Here is a 23,205-nt window from a genome sequence, read left to right as displayed (position 1 = left end):
AGGGTGCCATGTTTTTCTCGAGGCAATTTGTCTCGTCCACCCATTAAGGTGTACGGACAGTCTAAATCTCAGTCGAAAAAGTCGAAGGAAAGAAAAACTTGGAAAACCAAAGCGTAGATGGGTGGATAATATTGACACGAATATTAAATATTATGTGACGGTGTGGAATTGAGTAATCTGGGTCAGGATAGAAACCAATCGTGGCCTTTTGTGAGTACGGCAATGAACCATCGCTTTCCATAAAGGCGTGCGAAGTTGTTTGCTGCCTGAGTGAATATTAGCTTCCAAAGAAATGCTCTTCTCTCTTTGAGGTAGTTACTTATGCGTACTCTAAGTAGGGGTAGGACACTCATATATCTCCTGTTTCTGAAGTACCCACAGGACGGTGGTGTTCAGCCAGAATCCACTGTCTTCAACTTATGCCCTTCTCAAAGCCCAGCAGATTCAAACAAGTAAATCTTGGCAATCAATCTTAGCTTCATTTACGAAACTCTGCGCTGTATGTCTCTTGCAGGTCCCCCTTTATTGTAGTTTCCTTTTGAATAGTTATTATAATGGCGGCTAATGAAGCAGTTGTATTGTACCCCAGCAGTTAAATGGATCCGCGTGTTGTTCCACAGGGTGATTAATAAACAAAGTTCCCACCAGTCGTGAAATTTTGCCACTCGGTGTATTGATCGATTCATGTCCCGTTTATGCACGTAACTCTTGCGGGCTTGGTTCTGAGTTGAAGGCGGCCGTCTTCTGGGTTATAGCGCTGTGTTGTCTGGTAGAAGTTTACTAACATTTCAGAGGTACCTCCTGCATCCATCAAAAGGGTCGTGATAATTGAGGCAGTTATTTTTGAGGGCATTTATTATAACTAGGGCGGATGGACAGACGTTTGGCTATTACATCTTGGACAGACTGTACAGATACCCACGTGTACTGCTGACGACTGAGCCACTCAGCGTTTCGTTCAAAATGTCCGCTCGTTCCACTGTTTGGCTGATTTTGTGGTCACTCGCAGTGTTGATTCACAGCTCACTCTGGTGTCCTCGACACGAAATCTGTCCACCAGCCCGCGATCACCTTGTTAGAAAAAAATGGTTTTCTCACTCGATTCAAAGAAATTTCTTCTCACCGGCTCCATTTCACCCTAAATTATAAACAATGAGAGGTCACTGACCGCGTATGAATTGAAAGGCAGTGGTTCGATTCCTGGTCAAGACTTTCTATCTTTTTTCAACTAGCTTATTGTATAACTTCTTGGTGCAGAGACTTTTTTTGAAAACTTGATAGTTATTCAACTTATAAAGGTGTCCGCTTTTCTGAAATCCAAATATCAAATACTATGTTCAGACGACCACAACATTAGACCATATACTGAGAGTGTTCCATTTATAATCCACGTTTCAATCTAAATGTTTAATATCCATTTTAATATTATCCGCCCACCTATGCTACCGTCTGATTATTGAGGTTAGCATTTTAATAGACCACGAGAGTGTTTTATTATATACAGAAGTCAGCAAATACGGTGTTATGACGTGAACGGGATACGATAAAGTGAAGAGATTTGTTGGGATTGTGATGAATTTTTCGGTCTCATAGTTAACACTTAACTATGACCGACTCCTTCCATATCCCTTTCTGTTAATTCCTCATTTAATTCGATGCAGAAAACTCAGCCACTGACCGCGCTGTTAAATAAAACTATAAATTAATCGAAACAAGTCAAACATTGCGGAAATATATCTGTTTTAATTTGTTTTTGTGAACAGGGGGGGACAGATTCAAATAACTTTCCTCTCAAACATTTTTATTAAACTGATAATATATAAACGCAGTGACAAAACCATACATAGATTTCCTGTTTCCTGCAGAACTAAATAATGTGGAATGATGGATTTGGGTTATTAACTTGAAACAAATAATCGTAAATAGTTTTAGTACATAGATCTATGAAATTTTAATATAAAGCAGAAGTTTAAACAAATCCACTCATATAATAATTAACCTTTCCAACACACGTTAAGGCCATAACTGTAAACAAATGACGGACAAACAGCGAGTGTAGCCTACTGACAAGACCAATGCGTGGGAATGATATGATATTAGTGGCACGGTTCAAATGCATAAAGCGGCCATCTATTTTCTATTTCCAATCAAATGCTAATGGAATATTTAATTTTTTTTATATTTCTACAGCATCAGAATTTCCATGTTTATTGTTGCATATTCATGCCACTAGAGAAATGTACAGGGTTTTCAGAATAGACACTGTTCTTTTGAGAATGATTCTGATGTACTGGGATTTCAATTTTTCACGGCGGCGTGTATTAAGATGGCCGACTTCTGGGTTGTTGCTCTTATTAATCTGGTAGATATTTACCGACGTTTCAGTAGTCCTTGCTGCCTTTAACAGAACCATGATGATGGAGACAGCAAGCACATGTGTAACACCAGTAAACTTTTGCCAGACTGCACAGAGCAACAACCCAGAAGATATCAATCTTCAACATTAAATTGGATCTTAAAATCATGCGGTGTGAAGAAATGGCCTGGATTCAATTTGATGAGAACAAATTCCACTGCCGAGCTATGAACAAGTTCTATGAAGACAGGGGATTTATTGACCAGAATGTTAACTTATAAAGTGTGCAATAAAGATCCATTACTATAAAGATAGTTTTATTCTCAAATTGTACTCTTTTAAAACTTTGTTGCCCTTATAAATATCAAATTTTATCCCTTCATTTCGTTATTAAAAATGTATAAGCAATTCACTGACTGGTTATAATTTCCGGGCATCCTGTGTTCTATTTTCGGTTGACCCGACTGCACATTCATTCAATATTAAACTCTATTACAGTATATATTGTGGCAGCACTAATATCACTCTCTGAACTGCGAACTCGGTGTGGTTTTGGTTTAATGCGATTGAAGGGGGATTCGATTTCAGTAATAGGAGCAATAGGTGCTCTCCCGACACGAAGGCTTCAGTCAGACAGGAACAAGGGACCGAAGTGATCCGAGATTTAAGCCGGGTCCACACTTGCGCATTCTGACTTGGCGTAACAGCGATTTCGCAGGTGTGGACGACGTCGCTTTAACAATCGCTGCTCGCCGGATCTACGTGGCTGTCGGCGTTTTTAGCGAACGTCGAATGACGTGGCTTTACGCCACGGTAGTAAATGTGGACGTTCGCCAGATTGCGACGCACCTGGACCACGAAATCTCTTGTTTCGTTACGGCAGAATGCTCAGGTGTGAACCAGGCTTAAAACAAACAACACGCTTAACTACAGGGGTCGTCAGTCGGTTAAGATAGAGACATCCAACAGACCAGACAAGTGCATGGAGCAGAGTCTTTCTTGAGATGCCAATATTTCAATCAGCTAGTCAGGAAATTCATCAACTTTTTGGAACCAGGAGATTCATTACCATAGATCGCTGTCTTCTTGGATGTAACAGCGTGTAGTCCGGTAAATGTTGACCGACGTTTAAGAGAAGCTAACTGCACCCATCGTCCTGATTGATGATGAAGCTAGATTCATACTAGTCGCCCCGAGAACTTCAAATATATTCTAATTAATTATTGTGTTCACAAGAATCGGCCACCGATCCTTACTCTGAGCCAGATTACTCCAATTTTGACCCCCCCCCTCCCCCGGTCGTAAGAGCCCCCAATAATAACATCCCCATTCTTCCGTAACGAGGTTGTAATTGTGACTAATACTGTCAGAGAAAATTCTAAGGATTTAGTGATTGATGATTACATTCTATTTCAATTACAATTTTGGAGTAGCTATACGAGATGGAAATGTGGCTAGGATTTCTAAATTAACGACAGAAAATGGCGAGCTATTAACTTGGAACCAACTACAAGTGACCATTTTGAAATTATTTCTCTGTATTCACCTTCAGCTTCTAATCTCGTTGTATTTCTACAGTTGAAACAAGCGTTCTTAAATATTTGCCATCTCCGAGCGGTATTCGAACCGCGTACTTCCGTTGTCAAATGCGTCGCTGATGTATCATTTCGGGTAAACATGTCTAATGAGTCGCATTATGGTTTTTCTACACCCGTTGTTATAAATACCATTTGGGATAGGTTATTTTGTGCAAAATATTTGCATCCTGATAACATAACAGCGTTGTTAATATTTACATACATAAATATTGTTATTCATAATTATATTTACCTTAGAGTTTATTTGTTCAGTGCTGTCCATACACAGTCTACGCACACAACTGCCTTTCTACTGAATGGTTGCACTTGATATATCAGTAATACCAACTTAACACATTTAATACCGACAAATCAAATTTATAATTTTCCTGTTAAATACGAATAGGGGCATTTGAAAGACGTGTGCGCTTAAAAGGGAGTCTATAACTTAACCTATATTGCATTTAATGTTGGAATTTTATTTTACCTTAGTGGGCAGCGAACATTAGGAAATTTACGATAGTTTTTAAAATGGTCGTGATAACGTAACCAATGTGTTGACTACAAAAACTGCGCAGTAATCTACAGACATTTCTTTTAAAGGCTGGTAGCCCCTCAGCTGTGTACAAAATTGTGGGTTTAGATTGTCTTCATAATTATAGGATTAATGTTACGAGAAAACCATTCTACAAATCTTGTATTATTCTGTTACGAATTTACGTTTTATGTAAACATATGATTAATGTATAAATCGGGTCCCGACAGAGGTTGGCTCATAAACCCGTGAAAGGTCGCGTGTCAGCTTTCACGGATATAAATTTCTAAATAAACGCACAAGTAAAACTTTAAATCGAAACCTAGTTAATATCGAGTTAATTACCAAGATGCTACGCCGTTCTTTACGATCAGACTTACAATGCGTAGGGAATTTAGTAAACAGCGGGCGCGGGGAATATTGTACTTAAAAAATAATCATTTTACACTTATTCTTGGAGAGTAAACACAAATAATTTCTTATTAAGTGAACCAGAAATCTCATAACGGCATTTCAGAAGTGAGTGATAACTTTTCTGTTCTTAGAGCTAACATTGTGGTATCACAACATCATTTCTGCCTCCGTTACGTACCTTTATTTGTGGTTTATTTAACTGTGCTGTCATTAGATCAGATTATACGGAGTAGAACGATGTGGTGGTGACTAGTGAATTGAAAGGATTCGGAAGGAAGTGACTGTGGTCTAATTTAAGGCACTTTTCCTGTATTTTCATGGGGGGACTGAATCTAGAGCTTCCCCGCTACACCAGCGGGTCTCTTTGCAGGGTAAAATTCTGAAGGTAATGCTATAGTTCTGAAGATTAAGTGCTCAGATCTTTCGCTAAATATAATCTGCTCTTAATTTCGTGTACGTAAAATAATTTTGATAATAATAATGTCAGTGACGCTCATAAGTGCCTGAAATGTGCCACTTTTTAAAGGATTTGTTATTGTTATTAAAAGGTTTAAGAAATAAAATTCACTGGTAACAAAACTTACCAAAAAGCAAGAGGGAGGCTTCATTAGTTTTCATTGAATGAGACACGAAGTACATAACTATGCGTAGTTTCTTCACAAGAAGCAGTCTCACTACCGCTGCTCACAAGTTCCACTTAAATACTACAGAGACATTATAACATTGTCACTTCGTATTATAATAGGATCCTTTTAACAACATGTTTTCATACACATTTAGGAGTTAGTATATGCAAAGCAGTCTACAGCAACATTTGGGTAATTTTTTTTCAGATTGTAAAATATGATATGTTTCTTCTTTGTTAAAACGTATATATCTTAATTTATCATAGCCATCTGTTACCTTTTATTTTTATTTTTATTCGTTTACTGCAACAAGCAGCAGAAATCGTGATCCTTCAGAGAATTATACAAAAATACTGACCGAGATCGTAAATAAATTTCTAAAAGCGAATTCAGTCAGAGTCTGCATTACAGCTCTCTTCGGTTACATAAATTGTAACCCCTTCAACGCTAAGAATCAGAATATCCTCTTATTTCGTCTGTTTGATTGATATCAGTTTGATTATAATTTCACTTCAAATCTCTTGACAACTTAAGCTTACTCAGCTGTGGTTTTATAGATTAATTATTATTTCCATTGACCGATTTTTATTAAACAGTAGACTTAAAATAAATCTGATTTATGTTTCTGTACTTCAGCAAAAATATGGCTACACATTAAGAAAACATTAACATTATTTTTGTCCTCCATTCAGAGGAGCAAAGTTAAACGCATGATTGGTTTAACTATCAAATAATTTAAAGCTCGTTATCCCTATTCTGTAACTTAATTCTTTAAAGCCCAGTGGTAACTATATACACCACCTTCTTTAATAATTAATAACTCTGAATTTACCTATTATGTTCTCAGAGCAAACAACAATTATTTTATTACACAACCAGTTAATCATTGTAATGGTAAATGCCTCATACAGACATTTTGCTTAATTTGTCGGCCGTCGATCGGTCAATGGGAGAACAAAATGGCTCCAAGGGACGTCGCTCTAATTTTAAGAAGTTTTACTATTTTGTAGGTAATCGTAATATGTCGACAATATGATATAATAAGCTGCAACATGAACTCTGACAAAGTAATCCTTTTTGTCAGCGGTTTCCGAATTAACGACTAAAACCTTACAAATATTATCAGTCTTATACATCCGAATAACGGAAGTTTGATAAAATCTTACGAAACAATTTGTCAGTATTAAATAAATTATATGCATTTATTTCGTCCTTCCTATGTGATATGTAAGACGAATGCAATGTTATTTAAGGGTATAGTTTTGATATGCAAAATTTAGAACTTATTTTATGTATTTATGTAGGCCTATTGTGGTTGGTAACCGAGTGTTACTATAAACCTTGTTATATACGATTCATAACAGAGTGAAGAGGATTGTTTATCAACTCACGGAGAGAAAACAATAGGAAAATAAGTGATACTCCCTTCAGAGTACATTCTAGTTGATAGAAGTAGGCCATGTTCTCAAGTGTAGATTTTAGAGTTGGATGTCTGTTGATTATGGGCCTTTAGTAATTTGACAAAAGAAATAACTGTGAATCATTGCGTGAAACCTTTACGACTTTTAATTACTTCGTTAACGATCTAGACTAAAGGCACCTGAGGAATATGTGACTACAAATATGCAGACTGGAAGCACGATATAACAGTACGATATGGCGTTAGTGTTTCAATGTAAGCCTCAAATATTTATTTTGTACGACAAATTGTTTGATTAAGAAGGATAAAGAAATTCAGATTGCCGTCAACTGTTCGGAAATCGCTGATTGTCGAAAATTATATCTGTTGATAACCTGATTGCACATAACAATTCCAAAGATTAGTAAATGTCAGTGAAAATTATTTACTAAGGTTTTATGACCGAAACACGATTTGTCCGAATTTAATGCGCTCCTGAATATAAGGCGTACCCTAATTTGGAGAGTAAAACTGAAAAAAATAAATATATTTTTGTACAGAAATGGTTGAATCACGCAGAAAATAACAGTAAAATACTATGCTATATGAAATAAAGTATTTTCAGCACATAACTGTACCTTAACTGAAAACGTCAGTGCGCGAAAGTACGTACCAATACACGTCTTGGGTGTTGTTCTGAGGCAACAGCACGATATCAACACTAATGTTTTCATGATATTCTGCAATAAAATATGATTTTCAGATTTTTCTCGAATAAACATGAAAATTTTGATTCACATGTAATGATATTTTTGTGATTCAACAAATATCCACATATATATAGTTCAGTTGAGCGTTTTAACACTGTATCATGAGTATGTGTAAATTTACCAACTTTTCAAGCCTCTAATACTAATGAACCCAGTCCATAAGTTTCTCAGTTTAGGCTTGCAATTGATATGATATCCTGTTTTAACTGTAGGTTCTATTTGTTGGTTTTCCTATAAACTCTATGCGTAAATTACTTCAGAAAACACGTAACTGTTTATACTCTGTATTTAATACGTCGAAGTTGGGGTCAGTACTTTGAAGGATAATTTGTTAGCTCATCTTCACATCAGCAGACACCTTAATGGAATAAAAAATAAACACGTTGAAAGAAAGAAAATTTCTTTTCACAAAGAAAATATTTCGAATTTGTAACTGTGTAGGTTATGTTTGCTTTTCATGTTTTGTCACGAAGATCGTAAGCTTATCATCTCATTTATTTGTTTTATCATCTCTTTCCTATTAATTTATATAGGAAGACCCTTCACAGTATAAATATTTGCGTGAAAATTTTGTATAGAAAGTTCTGGAAGAACGTAAAAGAAAACCCGGTTCAATTCATTTCTGATATATGATCGCTTTATATGTAAAGCCAAATTTTGAAAGTAAATTTTGAGAGTAAAGAAATTACGGTCATAAGAAATGTAAGGAATATTTTTGTAAATATATTAAATAAAAACAATTTGGAAATGATGCTGGATAGGAAATGACTAGATTTGTAGCTAAGTAGGTCTACATTTCTGTTGGTAAGATATTTGAGGAAAACATTTGTATCTTAGAACAGAAAAACAAAAATCTTTTGTGATTTTCGGGTAAGAAATAAGTAATATGTGTCTACCATTTCCACCAATTTCTATACATTATTCTCAACAAGTACCTCCTGAAGGCTTACCACAGCAACATAAACTCGCAAATTCCCTCTTAAATACGTCATCGGCTGGTCATGTCTCTTGCTGCTTCCACTGCCCGGCTGTTTGTGGAACGAAAGCCGTGTCCCATACACTTTATTAGGGATCTTGTGTTTCTCAAAGTTTCCATCGATATATGTAAACATCGTCCTCTTCTGTCCACATGCTGGCTTCTGAATGGTACTCATTTCGAACGTTCCAAATTTACAAAAAGGACTATCAAACGCGTTGTTCAACAGCGGCAGTTCGTGAATGTAATGCTCTTGTATAAAACGACTTTCCTTATTAGACCTACACAAATCATTAAAAGGACAAATGACGATGACGGAAGTAACAGTATGGCTTCTGGGTTGTAGAGTCGCGTATTCAGTTAAAAGTGTACCGACGGCGGAACGAGGCAGAAAACAGCCATCTTTATATTCGCCGTGAGAACCGGAAATCTTACGAAGAGTAGAAAGTCATTTTTTGGCTGGGGGTAAAAATTCCTTAATATTATTTAAGAAGTATGTCCAAAATTGAAGAATTTCGTCAATAATTTATTAACTAATACAAAACAAATTTAAAGTATGCCACGTATAAATTATATCTATAGAGTAACGAATACAAAATTACGTCAGCGAAATCCGTCGTACGCAATGATAAGAAATCACAGATTGTAGAACGACTAATCCAATCTTAAACGCTGTGTACGCTGAGTTAGGTATTGCGAAAAATTCTGATTCACACGAACGTTAGCGTCACATTCACGAACCACGTCTGGTGACGCTGAATCTTAATTACCTTCTTATGTATTCCCCCAGTCACCTAACATTCATGACTGTCATTACCTTTCGATGACACTTGTAGCAGTCATGCAATGACAATAAATGCTACATCACGTTGTCATTTAATAACTTCTCAGTTCTAAACACTATAGCACTGGCACTTTGATGTTTATGTTCACTTGATATGTTTAATGGAGAAGGTAGACTCTTTTAATTATATGACTTCCGTACTGACGTAATATACGGTACAGTAAGCAGTTTTATTTTTGCAAACAAACTTTTTAATTATCTAGAAACCTGCTGGCATTCAGTGTTCAGTGCTGTTTCCAACTGTTAGCTGAAACAAACAGACAAAAAACTAATTAATAACACACGTACATAACAAATATGACTTGAATAAACTGGTGGGAGAGAGGAGTCTATGAGTTTCTACGATTGTAATGAGAACTCTGATATGTGTCAAAATTAATTTAATTAACTAACAATTTTAATATGTATTTAATGGTATTACTTTCTATCTTTGAACACGCTAAAACTCTGTCCTTTATTCTTTCCGTGCTAATGTTTTCATTAGAAATATATTACTCAGTCTAATACTTCCACAGTAATTTATAGATCCAGTTAATGGAATGCAAAAATAGTTAGCTTAAAGTAACAAGAGATGGCAGGACGTGTTTCGTTTCACAATAATCCCATAAATAAAACTGAGTGTATAGCTTATAGCAAGCAAAGTGTTAGTGAGGCTAACAGCATTTACATTTGAATTGTGACAAAGAATAGTGTAATCTGTGAAAAGTTTCGTGTGTCACAGATACGTTTTTCGCCATTATTTTCCATGGAATAAAAAGTGAGATGAGTCTCTCCACACGAGTTTAAGTGAAGTTATATATGTATTATTATGCGGAGGATAATTTAATAATTAAATATTTTATAATTAATTCTAAATCCAGACGACTGTCTGAAGCTTATAAGAATTAAGAAATATACGTATAAGCTATTTCTATAGTCTCTCGATTATCCAGGGGCACATTAACAGAGGTCTGTCTGGTATAAATGAAATTTAAAAATTAATGTAAAAAATCTGTTGTAAAAGTTAAACGTTTGAAACGAAAGACATAAATACAAACATGACATTATTTAACGTGTTATCATAAATAAATTGCTGCTACAACCAGAAGTCTGCAACAATAATACGTTATTACGTACTACCCGCTGGAATCCATTTAAAAAAAATATTTGGTATTAAATTTTATGCAAAATCCTTTGTTATTTGTAAATTTTTAAAAAATTTAAATAGTGTATGTCTCTAAATTAAATAACGTATTTGTTACATTTGCGTGTTTTATTTTATTTTTTGCGAATTATCTGGGGTTTCGATTATCTGGAAAAATGTATATTTCCCAACAAACGCGGATAATCGGAATCTACTGTATTATGCTTAAAGGAGTGATTATAATTGTTAGCGCTGTAAATGACTAAATCTCCTGAACAAACGGAATCATCCAGCGTGATTAGGTCAACGAATTTAGAAATAACGGGGCAGAAAACAGATCACAAGAATAAGAATCACAGAGGGAGAAGGAGAAGTAAGCTTAAATTTCACTTACCTCTGTAATACACTTCTCTGTACATACTCGGGCAATATTTCCCCCCCTGCAAAGAAAAAGGCCATAAGTACACGATGACTCATATCATAGGCCTACTTTTTCTTGCAAATACCAAAAGTCGTAATGAGTAAATGGGAGAGGGGAAGGAATCACAGAAATATATAATAGAAGTCGAGAAGGAGGAAGGAACATAGAAATGAAGTAAGACGCAAAACACGAAAACAGAAACGAAGGAAAAAGATATAAATAAAAGGAAAAGACAGAGGATATTAGCAGAGACAAATTAAAATGAAAACAGGGACAGAGAGAGAGACGGGGCGGGAGTAAGGCAGAGAGTAAGAGAGCAGATGGGAATGGTAAAAAGCAGAAGGCAAAACAAAGAACAATTAAAGGAATGGAGGACAGAAGGATGAACAGAGGAAGAAAGGAGACTAGGACATTTATCCGACCGTGCAATGAGGTTGGCTCTGAAATGACCACATCCAAACACTTTGTCGTGCAGACAGTGAACCCAGGACTGGAAGCCGATCACATCACAACTACTGCATTTTCTGACAGTCCGCAAGGGACGGAGGCTGCATCACACCACATAAATGCACAACATAGCATGCAATATGCAAATGTATCTAATGGCACTTTCGTGTTGCAACCTTCACATTACACGGTCCGAGTGTAACTAGCGATATTATGATTCCAGTTGCGACGGAAGACTACTCAGTCATAAACTGCCTTTTGCCTCGTGTGGCTGTCTGGTAGATGTTTACCAGTGTTTCAAAGGTCCTTCCTGCCTCCATCATCAAGGCGATAACCAACTGATATTTGTAATGGACAAGTGTTTTTTTTTAAAACTTCGGCTTCAAAGGGTTAACACTGACCTTCCTGATAATACAGAATAATATTATCATAGGTCTTAAGGAAACAGGTTGGAATTTTATAGACTGGATTCATGTGGCTCAGAACAAGGGTCGGTAGTGGATTCTTAAGACGGTAATGCAGATTCTGGTCCCATAAACAGACTGGAAATTCCATGACTAACTGAGCAACTATTAGCTTCTTAAGGACTTTGCTCTATTGAGTTAATTGGTTACCGGTTCGATCAGCCCAAAGAAATAACTTATTTTATTACGAGTTCCTTTCACAAAGACCGCGAAATGCGCACATAGAAAAGGAGGTCTTGTCCATCCATCCGTGCGCGCAGGTTTCATCTCCGAAACAAATGAACGGGTTTCGGTTAAACCTAATATCATGGGTCCTAAGCTGAAAGTTGTCAAGATATTCTGTGTTCGTACTGGTGTAGCATGGCCCCTACTTTACGTACACATAAAGCTGAATTTGGGCTTTATTCATTTTTCGAAAATCGGCAGTGTAATATCTGTAAAATGGATATACCGTGTGGTGCGGTAAAAATTACGTTTTAAAATAATGATAAAAACAAATGGCTGTACGCGTTTGAACGAAACTCCGAACTGAATAAATCTTTTTGCCTACAAACTTAATTATGTTCTATAACTAATCATTAACTTTTACCAATTCCTTTAAAAAGGGGTTGTTGAGGCACCCGGTATTATCTTCTTCACTAAAGTACAAAATCAATACCACTGACATATTTTAGATCGCGAAGAAATCCCTTCGAAAGTGTGTGATCCAGTGACTGATTTTGTTTATACGCAGAATCGATCATTTTAAGTATTCGTCGGGATTTGGGATGGTTTCATCAGCTCCTCGGGCACTTCAGATGCTGGATGGTCGTTCGTTGCGCCATGGGAAGTTCGAAATATGCTTGGTAGGAGCGGTAGTTGTCAATCACTATTATGCTTCCTGGCAATGAGCATGGAGCGTCATGTTATCTCCGGGCTGCCTCTCACTAACATAGCAACCGGATTACAAATGGGATGTCTCTTTCCAAGTACACACCAGTAGTAAGTAAATCGCAAGATGGCCGCTTAAAGCGTATAAACGGAAACAGTGTAGTTGCTAAGTCAGTCACCAACAAAGACAAGATTTATAGGAATTGAAAAACGAAATCTGTTTCACTGGGTGTTCTTCGAAAGAAATTCGGCAACTAAGGTAATATCTGAATATCCATTTCTGTTTCCGCAAGTATCAGCTCACAAACTATGCGACTGATATCGACCAAACGCGGTGTAACAGACTTACATTAATCTCTAATCGCTCCATTTTGATTTCAGTTAAGTGATAATAATCTCGGTGGCCATGGAATTATAAGGAAGAAAGTGAAGTCTAGGAAGGCGCTGGAGATTTAATTTAAACACGAAAAGAGCGTTAAAATTGTTAATCCGTGGAAAAGACAAATTGAAATAGACAGCGTGCAAGTGGAGAACTATGAAAAAAAGAGCAGGGTACTTAAGAAGCTGACAGTCTCTCAGCTGGTTGAGAAATTCACTGCCTTTTATGGAACCCACACCCTCAACCAATTGAATTTAACCACACTCTCATTCATATTTAAGAATAATTTTAATTATTGCTACCTCTCCTCTAAGCTGTGTTTCCGAATAGTCGCTTTGCGGCATGATTTCCCTACTGAAATGTTGTCTGCATTTCTCATCTCCCCTATTCGTTTTACATGCAGCGCCCATCTCATCCTCTTGCGGATGTTAACTGACAGCCGAGGTTTTCACAGCGGTGGGCATTTAAATTGTAGTCGTCCGTGTCGTGCGTCCGTTTAGTCTTACAGGTGATTACCGACGTTTCGGTAGGACCTATCTCCTTCAGAAGTTCACAATGGACAAGAAATTTATTGTGTAATTTTTTCCCATCGTTCCCTCTCTCTCACTTATATCCAAATACCCTCGTCAGCACTTTGTTGGTCAACACCCTCAACCCTCAGGGCGAGGGACCAAATTAAGGGTAGAGCAAGCGAGCAGAACTCAGTCTGGCTCCGTGGCTGCTGCCCCGGGGCGAATAAATGGAATCGATTAATAGGCAATTTTGGTGCTCCAGATTCAGCTCTGTATTTCAAACGTCGGGTGAAATTTTAATTTCGCGATACTGGCACCGACATATAACTTGTCTGGATGTTGTTCGCAGTGTGCGACATCGACCGAGGTCCATACTGTGCGGATGATGAATCACGGAAGTCTAATCATCCGTTTCAGTGTAACAACGATTCGAGAAATGCTTGCTGACACTCGATTTAGAATCTTACCTGAACATCTGAAGACCAAATTCACAAAGCTACAATCCCACCCAATACTTTCGTGTGGATGTGTAACTTGATGTAGGCTGTCATAACAAGGTGAAAGTGAGCGGAAAACATCTTATGAGCCCGTCCATGTCTGTCTGTCTGTATATCTCTCGCATTCAGTGAAGTGAATGTCTACGGTCTCGATGACCGAAGTTCGATTCCTGACGTCTAGGCTGCCTCTGGGGTCCAGCCTACCGTCTATCCGTGGGTAAAATAATTTATGTACGTGGTACGATGCAGTTGTTCAGTTGGAATGTTAAAATAAAGAACTGAATAATCATTATTAATTAGCTTTAAAGGCTTAAGAACCTCTGACGTCAATATTATTTAAAATTGTATTTACACTACACATTCCTCTTACGTGGTTTAAGCTGCGGATAAAGCCATGACTGCATTTCCACACGATTAATAAATTCGTGAAATAATTTTAACATCTGGGTAATAGACGACTGTTCACGTTTTGTCGTACCATGTGCAAATGTTAAATGAACAGTGCGGAAATTATAATTGTTTAGTGGAATTAGAAATAAGCTAACCGTCCATTCCTACCTCGTCAAGCCAAATGATGCATTCCAAGACCTATAGAGTGCAGTAATGTCTGATGCACTACGTCATATTCACAAAACTCAATATTGGCTGAACATTATAATGGAATGAGATTTATTGCAGCTGAGTTCAATAACACAGCGACAGGGGGCGGGGAATTCACTAAAAAAAGTGATATGTATAACCTGTTGGCTATTCGCTTTTCAATACTCGTGTTTTAAGCCTAAACAAAAATCCATTTCCTCCAGCAAATCACACAACCAGAGGGGTTTATTCTGTTGGCTTTATAACGTTTTAATCGTCTCTACATTAATTTCAATCGTAATGCCAAGTGGGGTGAGTGTGCAATAGAAAATACGAGCTGGAGTCAACTACGCCTTTGTTATAACGAAGGAACGGTTTAGTAGACTTGTTAACATGTAAAAGATGGCTGTCTTGTCGGTTGTTACGCCGTGTAGCCTGGTAGAAGTTTACCGACGTTTCAGAGTTCTTGCTGCCTCCATCATCAGGGCTTCATCGCCCATCTTCCTCCAAAGTTTCCAACCAAGATTTTATACTTATTTCCCATTTCCCTTAAAATATTTATTGTTTCTAAGTTAGCGTTTCAATTTTTAATATGACTAAACGTATTTTCACGTGGATTGCGTAAGGCGTTTTCTAGACAGCGCAACCATGAAGTAAATTTGCTTGAGCCCAACTACTGAAACGTCGTCTGCATATAATATACGTCAGATAGTAGACAATTTCCAACATAGTACACAGTCACTCTGACCCGCTATAAAACCAAAGAAAGAACAAGACAGTAAAGGAAAGAGTTTACCTGCTTGACATTGAAGTCGATGTTCGTACGGACCGGTCTGAGGTGAAGCGGCTGAGGAGGTCGGAAGTTGTTTCCCAGTGGCGCCTTCGGGTGGACACCATTCCCCTGCATTAGCCTTCGAAGCGCGTGCAGCTGGGACACAAACAGAGCAGTTTGTTAGAGCAGTGAATCCACACTAATTAATTACAGGCGCTTTCCTGACTGATACACTTCGGTTCAAACTATGTTTTCGGCACTGCAATGTTACTGAGCTGGCCTTGCAATCCTGGGGTCTCGGGTTCGATTCCCGACGGTGCCCGAATTTATAACTTGTGTTGGGCAAGGCCGTGGTCTAGGCAACACGGAGTTTTCCTCCGGGGGCTTCTTCCCCGGTTTCTCCGTGGCATCCCAACAATTACTCCATTTACACACAGAAGAAGGCAATGGCAAACCACTTCTGGATCATCTGCCAAGAACGTATATGAACAGGTCCCAGTCCGAGAAAAGGATGGAAGGATCCTGTTCATATGGACCTGTCGTCAGACAGAACACTAAATAATAATAATATATCCTTTCCACTCTTTGAAAATGCTGGAAATTTAAAATGTTTTGGAACGTTAGTAAGAAATGAAAATAGCATTTATGAGGACGTTAAGGCCAGGTTATATCTAGGGAATGCTAGCTAATACGCAATTCAGAGCTTTGTTTTCCTAGCTGTTGTCTAAAAACATGTGTAAAAAATTATGGTTGAGAGCCTGAAGGAAAGAGCCACTCGGAAGACCTAGGCGTAGATGGAAGATTATATAAAAATGGATTTTAGTGAAGTAAGGTAGATGGTGTGAATTTGATTCATCCGGCTCTGAATACAGTCCGTCTGCAGGCTCTTACGTACACTGTAATGAAACCTGGGTTCCATAAAAGGAGTGGAATTCCTTGAGTAGCTGCGAAACCATTAGCTTCTCATGAAAACTGCTCCATGGGGTTATTTAATTGGCTCTTCCTTTCTTTCTCTATACATTTTTCTTCGTTCATTGCCTCCTTCCCTTATTCCTTCCCTACTTACTTTGCTATCTGTCCCGTTACTTCTATTAAAATGCGATGTGTATTTGAGACAAAGAAAGTTAAAATATTTTATAGAGCACTGGCCATTTGTTTGTCAGACATGAATAGGGCGGATATACTGGCATGCATAATTAGGTTTAACTTAATTGTGCTTATGTGATAACACCGTCCATACTTTACGTGTAAAAATGTTTTTGCGGTGTATATAAAACCACATTACAACTGATACAAGCTGCTGTCCGAAACTTCGATATATAATTATTAACGTAATTGCTTTTCCAAAACTACATGTCACTCAATTGATTCATTGCTCACGTAAAATAATATAACAGTGAAATTAATGGAAATAATTCTGAAAAACACTAACACGATAAAGGCCTTAAAACGAAGGTATTAATTTAATAACAAAATATAAATGACAATTCGCTACAGTACTTTCATGATATAAAAATGAACATTATTAATAAAATGTAGCTTATTATTTATGTTAAATGAGAAGCCTCATACAAATTTCGGGCAACCATGATAGTGTTTTCCCATTCTACAAAACATGTCAACCACGAAATATCTTTTTAAAATGCCTGTTAACACACGTTTCCTGTCTACGTTCCTCAGAAGTTCTCAACTGATAATGTGCAAAGCTGTAGTTTAAAATTTGACATTTGATGATGATGATGATGATGATGTTGATCTTATGGGTTTTGGCGCCGTGTATACTCGCAGATAGATGCTACACCGTTTCGGAGAAACTTACCGTCTCCATCTACACAGTTCCAGCCCTCAATTTTCTCCGAAACGTTGTCATCTACATGTGAGACTACATCGCGCCAAAACCCAGAAGGACAATAATAACATCAAAGCTGGAATGGCTTCTCATCAAATTATGTTCATACCACGTTTAATCAAATCCCGTCAGTTGGTACAAGTATTATTACGGAGACACACAGAGGCGCACGTACGATTTATAGCACCGCAAACCTGCAAATCATAAATAAGGAAAGTGGAGTACAGACAAAACGCGAGCGAAGTGAATGTCAAACCCGAATGTTGCTGGAGGACAAATGACAATTTTTAACACTTTTATCGACTCTCCTTCAACTGTATGGGCTTGTAGGATTTAATATTCTCAAGGCAGTGAATATGAAGATGGGTCGCAGTGTAGTCTGTTAGAAGTTTAGCGACGTTTCAGAGGTTCTTCGGAGATTCATCTTCCTGAAGATGGAGGCAAAAAGGACCTCCGAAACGCTAGTAGACTTCCACCAGACTAAACGGCGCTATAACCCAAAAGCCATCCAACAGCTGTGTTGGTTGTGCAGAGACGGCCTCATGGATGACGGTAAATGATGAATTGAAAGTAAAATGAAAGGAAGCTATTCGTGGCCCAATTTCCATCACGTGAGACGGAGAAAAACTACGAAATGTTCTGGTGAGAATCAATCTTTGGATATCTCAATTCAATAGCTTATATTTAGAATTCACACTAATGATAGAGCCGAGGTAAAATTATGCAAACCCTAAGGAGGAGTTGGAAGCATCCTGTTGCAAATGAATGGGGTTAAATACAAGCATGTTACATGAATAGTCAGGACTTCCTTTGACCTGTCCAGATGCGGTGTGTGTGGAGGAGGAACACAAGATCACTTGGACAAGAAGATACGTACAATAAATCATAAAGCAAAACCACGGAGTGACTTTCAGCTGGAATGCTTATTATTTGTATCTGGAATTCTTCCACCGTTGCTGGAGAAGGCAGACAAAAACAGAGAGGGTGAAGATGATAAATCACTCCAGTGTTCTGCATATGCTAGGATATTGTGTGCATCACAGGCCTAAGTGCACAGCTAACACAGAGATTAAGAATGCTGATTGGCGGAACTAATGTCACGTGATCGAAGTGACTTAAACTGAGACTGGGATATCGTTTTAAGCACTGGCGAAATTGTGCGGAAAACACGCAAACTAGCCTCTGACGTCATTATGCAGTTTAGTGTTAATAGACTTCCTACATAATATTTTAACACGACTCTCTTCTGGGTAATACGTCGTGTAGTCTAATAATTTTCCAGCGTCTCCATTATGAAGATCTCTTAAGCGTCGGAAAATTTCTAACAGAAAAAAAAAAACACTGTCCATCATGCCAGAGGATCCATTTTTACACTCACCGCCGTGAGAACCTGAACTATCCCTTTGATAAACTTGCCTCTTAATTTTAACGGACGCGGAACGCACGGTCTCGTCCCAATCACTATACTTCGGTTAGCAACCATACAACTCTATGAAATCAAACATCTGATCTTCTGAATAATGTACAGCTTTCGCTGGCAGAGGCAACCGGAGTTGTGTTGAGATGTCCATAGTAATCACTCTGCTTCGTATATGTGATCGCAGTGTTCTTGAAAATGAAGCACACACGAACACAGATGTTTAATGTTATGCGGTGCATTCTAACTTTGCATACAACGAATTGCTAATGTACATTACCATGCAAATGGGTGGCCTGCCCACTTGAAACCAAATCATGTGCATCAATCATATGGCAATTTACACACTTCGAATATATTCTATCGAAGTTTTACTTGTTTAACCAGAGGTGAGGATGACGATGGCTGTCTTCTGGATTTTAGTGCCTTGTAGGACTCATCGCCTTGATGATGGAAGCAATAAGGGCTTCTGAAACGTTAGTAAACCCAGAAGACAGCCATCTTCAGTTGTTCCGAGTTCATCTGAAGTGCGTCTTCTACCTGATGTGACATTTAAAAGAGTCGAGGGAACCTTGTGAATAATCTAAACGATTTATTGTCTAAAATGATTAATCAGCCAAGTATTCCTGCAAAATTTCAGATACAGACCAAATATGATCAATAGGATTTCTTATACTTCATTTTCTCTTGCAAGCCAATCTGGATGTGGAGGTTGGAAGAAAAGTCCTTTACCTCTAACAAGTCGTACAGTCCATGGCGAGTAACTGAGGTGACTGAGCCACTCTGCTCCCGGACTAATTAATACAACCCATCATCTCGCTGAGACATTGCAAGACGGTAATTAAGTACAGCACACCGTAACTGACGACCAGTTCTCACCAGAAGTACTGACTGTGATACTTGCCAATATGAAGGCAAGGTGCCGAGACTTAGAATGAAGGATAATATTAAAATGGGTTTCAAAGGAACAGGGTATGGACTGGATTGAGGTAATTCGGGATAAAGTTTGAAGTACCTTAGATCTACTTAAAATCAGCACCATTTCTCCAGGATCAATTTTAATATCTACGTCTAGGTCTCCCAATTAGACTCTTCCGCTCAGTACTGACAACCAAAATTATTCAATCACTTCTCATCTCCCTGATGCGTGCTACATGCAATTTCCATCTTACCACTGATACATTAATCATCGTAATAACATTATCATGAAGAGTATAAAGGTACGAAGGAAGATCTTCATTTTTTATGTGCTCTCAGTTTACCTTTCTCAGACGCAAACGTTCTACTCTCAACATTGTGTTAAAACCTTCTACCTGCTTTCTCCTCTTGAAGTGGCAGATCAAGGCGAAAATGCATACAACAGCCAGTATTTATTTTCACTTTGTTCTGATATTACATTTTATACCATAATTCTTTGTAATCCTGGGGTCTCGGGTTCGATTCCCGGCGGTGCCCGAATTTATAACTTGTGTTGGGCAAGGCCGTGGTCTAGGCAACACGGAGTTTTCCTCCGTGGCATCCCAACAATTACTCCATTCACACACAGAAGAAGGCAATGGCAAACCACTTCTGGATCATCTGCCAAGATCGTATATGAACAGGTCCCAGTGCGAGAAAAGGATGGAAGGATCCTGTTCGTATGGACCTGTCGTCAGACAGAACACTAAAAAAAAAAAAAATAATTCTTTGTACGGCGGATAACCTGATTATTGAGCCGTCAGTCAGTGATCCAGATTATCAGTACTTGATCTTCTCAATCCACTTGCTGTCAGATTTAGATTTGAAATGATAGATAGAGTTCCTCAGTAGAACATGCCATCTGCAGACAGATGGATCAATTTGATACATGATCTGAGGCACAAGTAACCTGTAAAAAACTGAGACTTGGTCGCTTTTTACTCTGCATGTTAGAATTGCACGTTTCAATCACATCACGGAGAGCAGAAGGCATAAAAATCTCATATCATGACGCACACCGTGAATAAATCTTGTCCAAATTGCTCGCCCTTTTTTTTCCTCTCTCTCTCTCTCTCTCTCTCTCTCTGCCTCCCACCCAATACGCGTAAACTCGAGCGTTAGAAACTGAACACAATTTGTTCTGTCGCGGTTCAGACACGGAAGTTGGCCAGTCTGACGAAATGTATACAATTTCTGCTGCAGCCTTAACAGACTTGTAACACTTCAAAGCGTTACATCTTTGTCCGTGTTAGGGACTGAATATCGTTACCTGTTCTGACTACACATTTTAATAAATGATTCGACAGCGTCTTTAGACGTCTTTCTAAATAAATTTTAAGTTTCTGTTAGTATTTTCGTATTTATTTCATATGTATTTAATCTTCCATTCTTCAAATATGAACACATTACTTATATCGTATGTCTTCTATTAGTTCAAATATGTTCAAAGTTTCTGTCGTGTGTTGTTTTCATCTGCCCACTAACCTCACAATTTTAACACGTCTCAAGAACTTTATTTAGAAAGACTGATCATATTATAATTTTAGACCCAACGAGCCCGATGAATTTAACTGAACACGTCTTATATGTGTCTGTTTACTTTTCCGGGGTCGACAAAAGTTACACCCCCTCAGACGAGGAGGTCCTGTCTTTCAGTGTGTCTGGGGATTATCGTTTCGCGACCGCCCTGATCCCGGAGACCTGTACTGCACGTGAAAGAAATTGATTGCGACAATCAGAAAGGCGGTGGACGGGCTCACATAAAACACACCGCTGGCTTCCGGAACAGAAATGAAAAACCCTGCTAATTCCATAAATCAATCTGGTGATATTTGATGATTAACACACAGACCACAGTATCGCAGTCATGAAAAGGTTACAAAAGGAAGTGCCAGTGCAGTCGCACTTATTTAACTCGTTCGTTGCCCTGGCAACTGAATCGAACTTTAATGAAATTATATCAGATAAAGACGAGATTCCTTCTCAAGGAGATTATACGGCTGCATTAATAAAATGAGCTGGGAAGATCAAATATGAAGTCGTATCAGGAGCACTGAAGAAAGAAATACGATGGAATTTTACGTTTAGAACAAGATTGGCGTAGATTTATTGGATTGCTTCAAGACTAAACACTTTATAATAATTCGAGGAGCTTCTGGTCATAGAACATCAAAGAATTTTTGTCCTGAATTTGAAAAATGTGATAAGTTGGTTCCTTATCCGGCAGTAAAGTACAACCGCCTTCGAACCATATTTCTACACTCCCAACCCATCATTCCCCGGGTGTCCGGTTCCACGTACAAACCATGGCATATGACCACATGCGATAATTAACAGATAGGCAAAATGCACTATGAAACACGAGCCAGGCCACATCTTTAGAATTTGGATTAACACAAATATGAAAAATCAGAAGCAAGCAGAAATTCGATAAGGAAACCTGCATCTGGTTTTATTAAGGAAATCAATAGAAATGCAGAGTGAACGAGTTCCTGGTTTATTAGTGTGCATGTGTGAACAAATAACACGTGTTCTGTTACCACTGTTTAATTTTGTACATTGTTTTAAATTATGTACTTCTGGTCCATTTGAACTAAACAAATTAGAATTTTAAATTTATACTAATATTTTCAGGATCTAGAGGTTTCCATATTCCACCTTCCCGTCCACAACTGTGTGTGTCAGTCTGTCTGTTCATACAGTGATCTGTTTATAGCTTAATTGGTAGATGAACTGAAATAACACAATGAACCGACCGAACAAAATGTAGATTTAAATTGCAAGCAGTGATAATGACGTGACTAATTCTTCATCGACCCTTCGTGTTACTTCTGCCCGCAAAATCCACTGACCGTGTAACCTCCTCGGGCAGCAGGAAATATGAATGATGGATATCGACTTCAATGTTTGCCGTTTCATTTCTTTTCATTAGCAGCCCGTGCCACGAACAAGTGACTCGTGGATGTGAACGAATTTCCAAATACACGTGAATCAAATTCGTTATTTTTCATACCTCATCGGACTCGATGTTCATTAATTGCAGGCACATGTCTGATGCTGCAGACACGAATCCATCATTCTAGAAATCCGATCACACTGCACACGGTCAGAAATTACGTCCCTTCTGTCTCCTTAAACCCTCTAAAAGCACGACGGTAACTGTTTACGGCCTGCTTTAACATTCAGTAGATCTGAATTTTGCGCACAGCGTGTCCACAAGTTTCGCACGATTCGCAAAATAAATCTAAACCTTGGTATCAACCTGTAAGTCCAAAGGCGTTACAATCAAAAGACAGCCATCTTCATCTTTATACTTGCCGCTGTGATAACCTAAAACTGCAAACCTTTATACTCTTGTTGGACACACACACATGCATGACCATACGATTCGGTGCTGTGACGTAGGTAATCAGTTGTTAGC

The 23,205-nt window shown here is 38.2% G+C and overlaps 2 protein-coding genes and 1 long non-coding RNA gene across 7 annotated transcripts in view; 1 reads left to right on the top strand and 2 right to left on the bottom strand.

Annotated features, from left to right (window-relative positions):
- Positions 1 to 4,201, bottom strand: part of LOC110837590 (uncharacterized) — an 83,310-nt gene extending 79,109 nt beyond the window's left edge. The window contains exons 1-2 of one of the 2 annotated variants that reach the window (XR_015537008.1): positions 4,187 to 4,201; positions 923 to 1,071 (exon numbers count right to left, since the gene is read on the bottom strand). The gene's annotated coding sequence lies outside the window, so the exon portion shown is untranslated. The remainder of the gene's footprint in view (positions 1 to 922; positions 1,072 to 4,186) is intronic. The other variant, XR_015537006.1, reaches the window with a different exon arrangement.
- The window catches only part of LOC110832026 (uncharacterized), a 79,828-nt gene that overhangs the window by 12,594 nt on the left and 44,029 nt on the right, over positions 1 to 23,205 (top strand). The gene's annotated exons all lie outside the window — the stretch shown is intronic.
- The window catches only part of CARPB (Carbonic anhydrase-related protein B), a 202,846-nt gene continuing 185,103 nt past the window's right edge, over positions 5,463 to 23,205 (bottom strand). For all 3 annotated transcript variants that reach the window (XM_087355561.1, XM_087355562.1, XM_087355563.1), the window contains exons 9-11: positions 15,586 to 15,717; positions 11,015 to 11,060; positions 5,463 to 9,744 (exon numbers count right to left, since the gene is read on the bottom strand). In XM_087355561.1, coding sequence (XP_087211687.1) covers positions 9,722 to 9,744; positions 11,015 to 11,060; positions 15,586 to 15,717 — 201 coding nt within the window. In that variant the 3' untranslated portion in view covers positions 5,463 to 9,721. The remainder of the gene's footprint in view (positions 9,745 to 11,014; positions 11,061 to 15,585; positions 15,718 to 23,205) is intronic.

Source organism: Zootermopsis nevadensis, unplaced genomic scaffold, assembly GCF_977971745.1.
Source record: "Zootermopsis nevadensis isolate Lab colony 2312 unplaced genomic scaffold, Znev_1.0 Znev_ptg000024l, whole genome shotgun sequence".
Classification (NCBI taxonomy): Eukaryota; Metazoa; Arthropoda; class Insecta; order Blattodea; family Termopsidae; genus Zootermopsis; species Zootermopsis nevadensis.
Note: the sequence above shows the minus strand (reverse complement) of the source record. Positions and strands in the feature narration are given on the sequence as shown.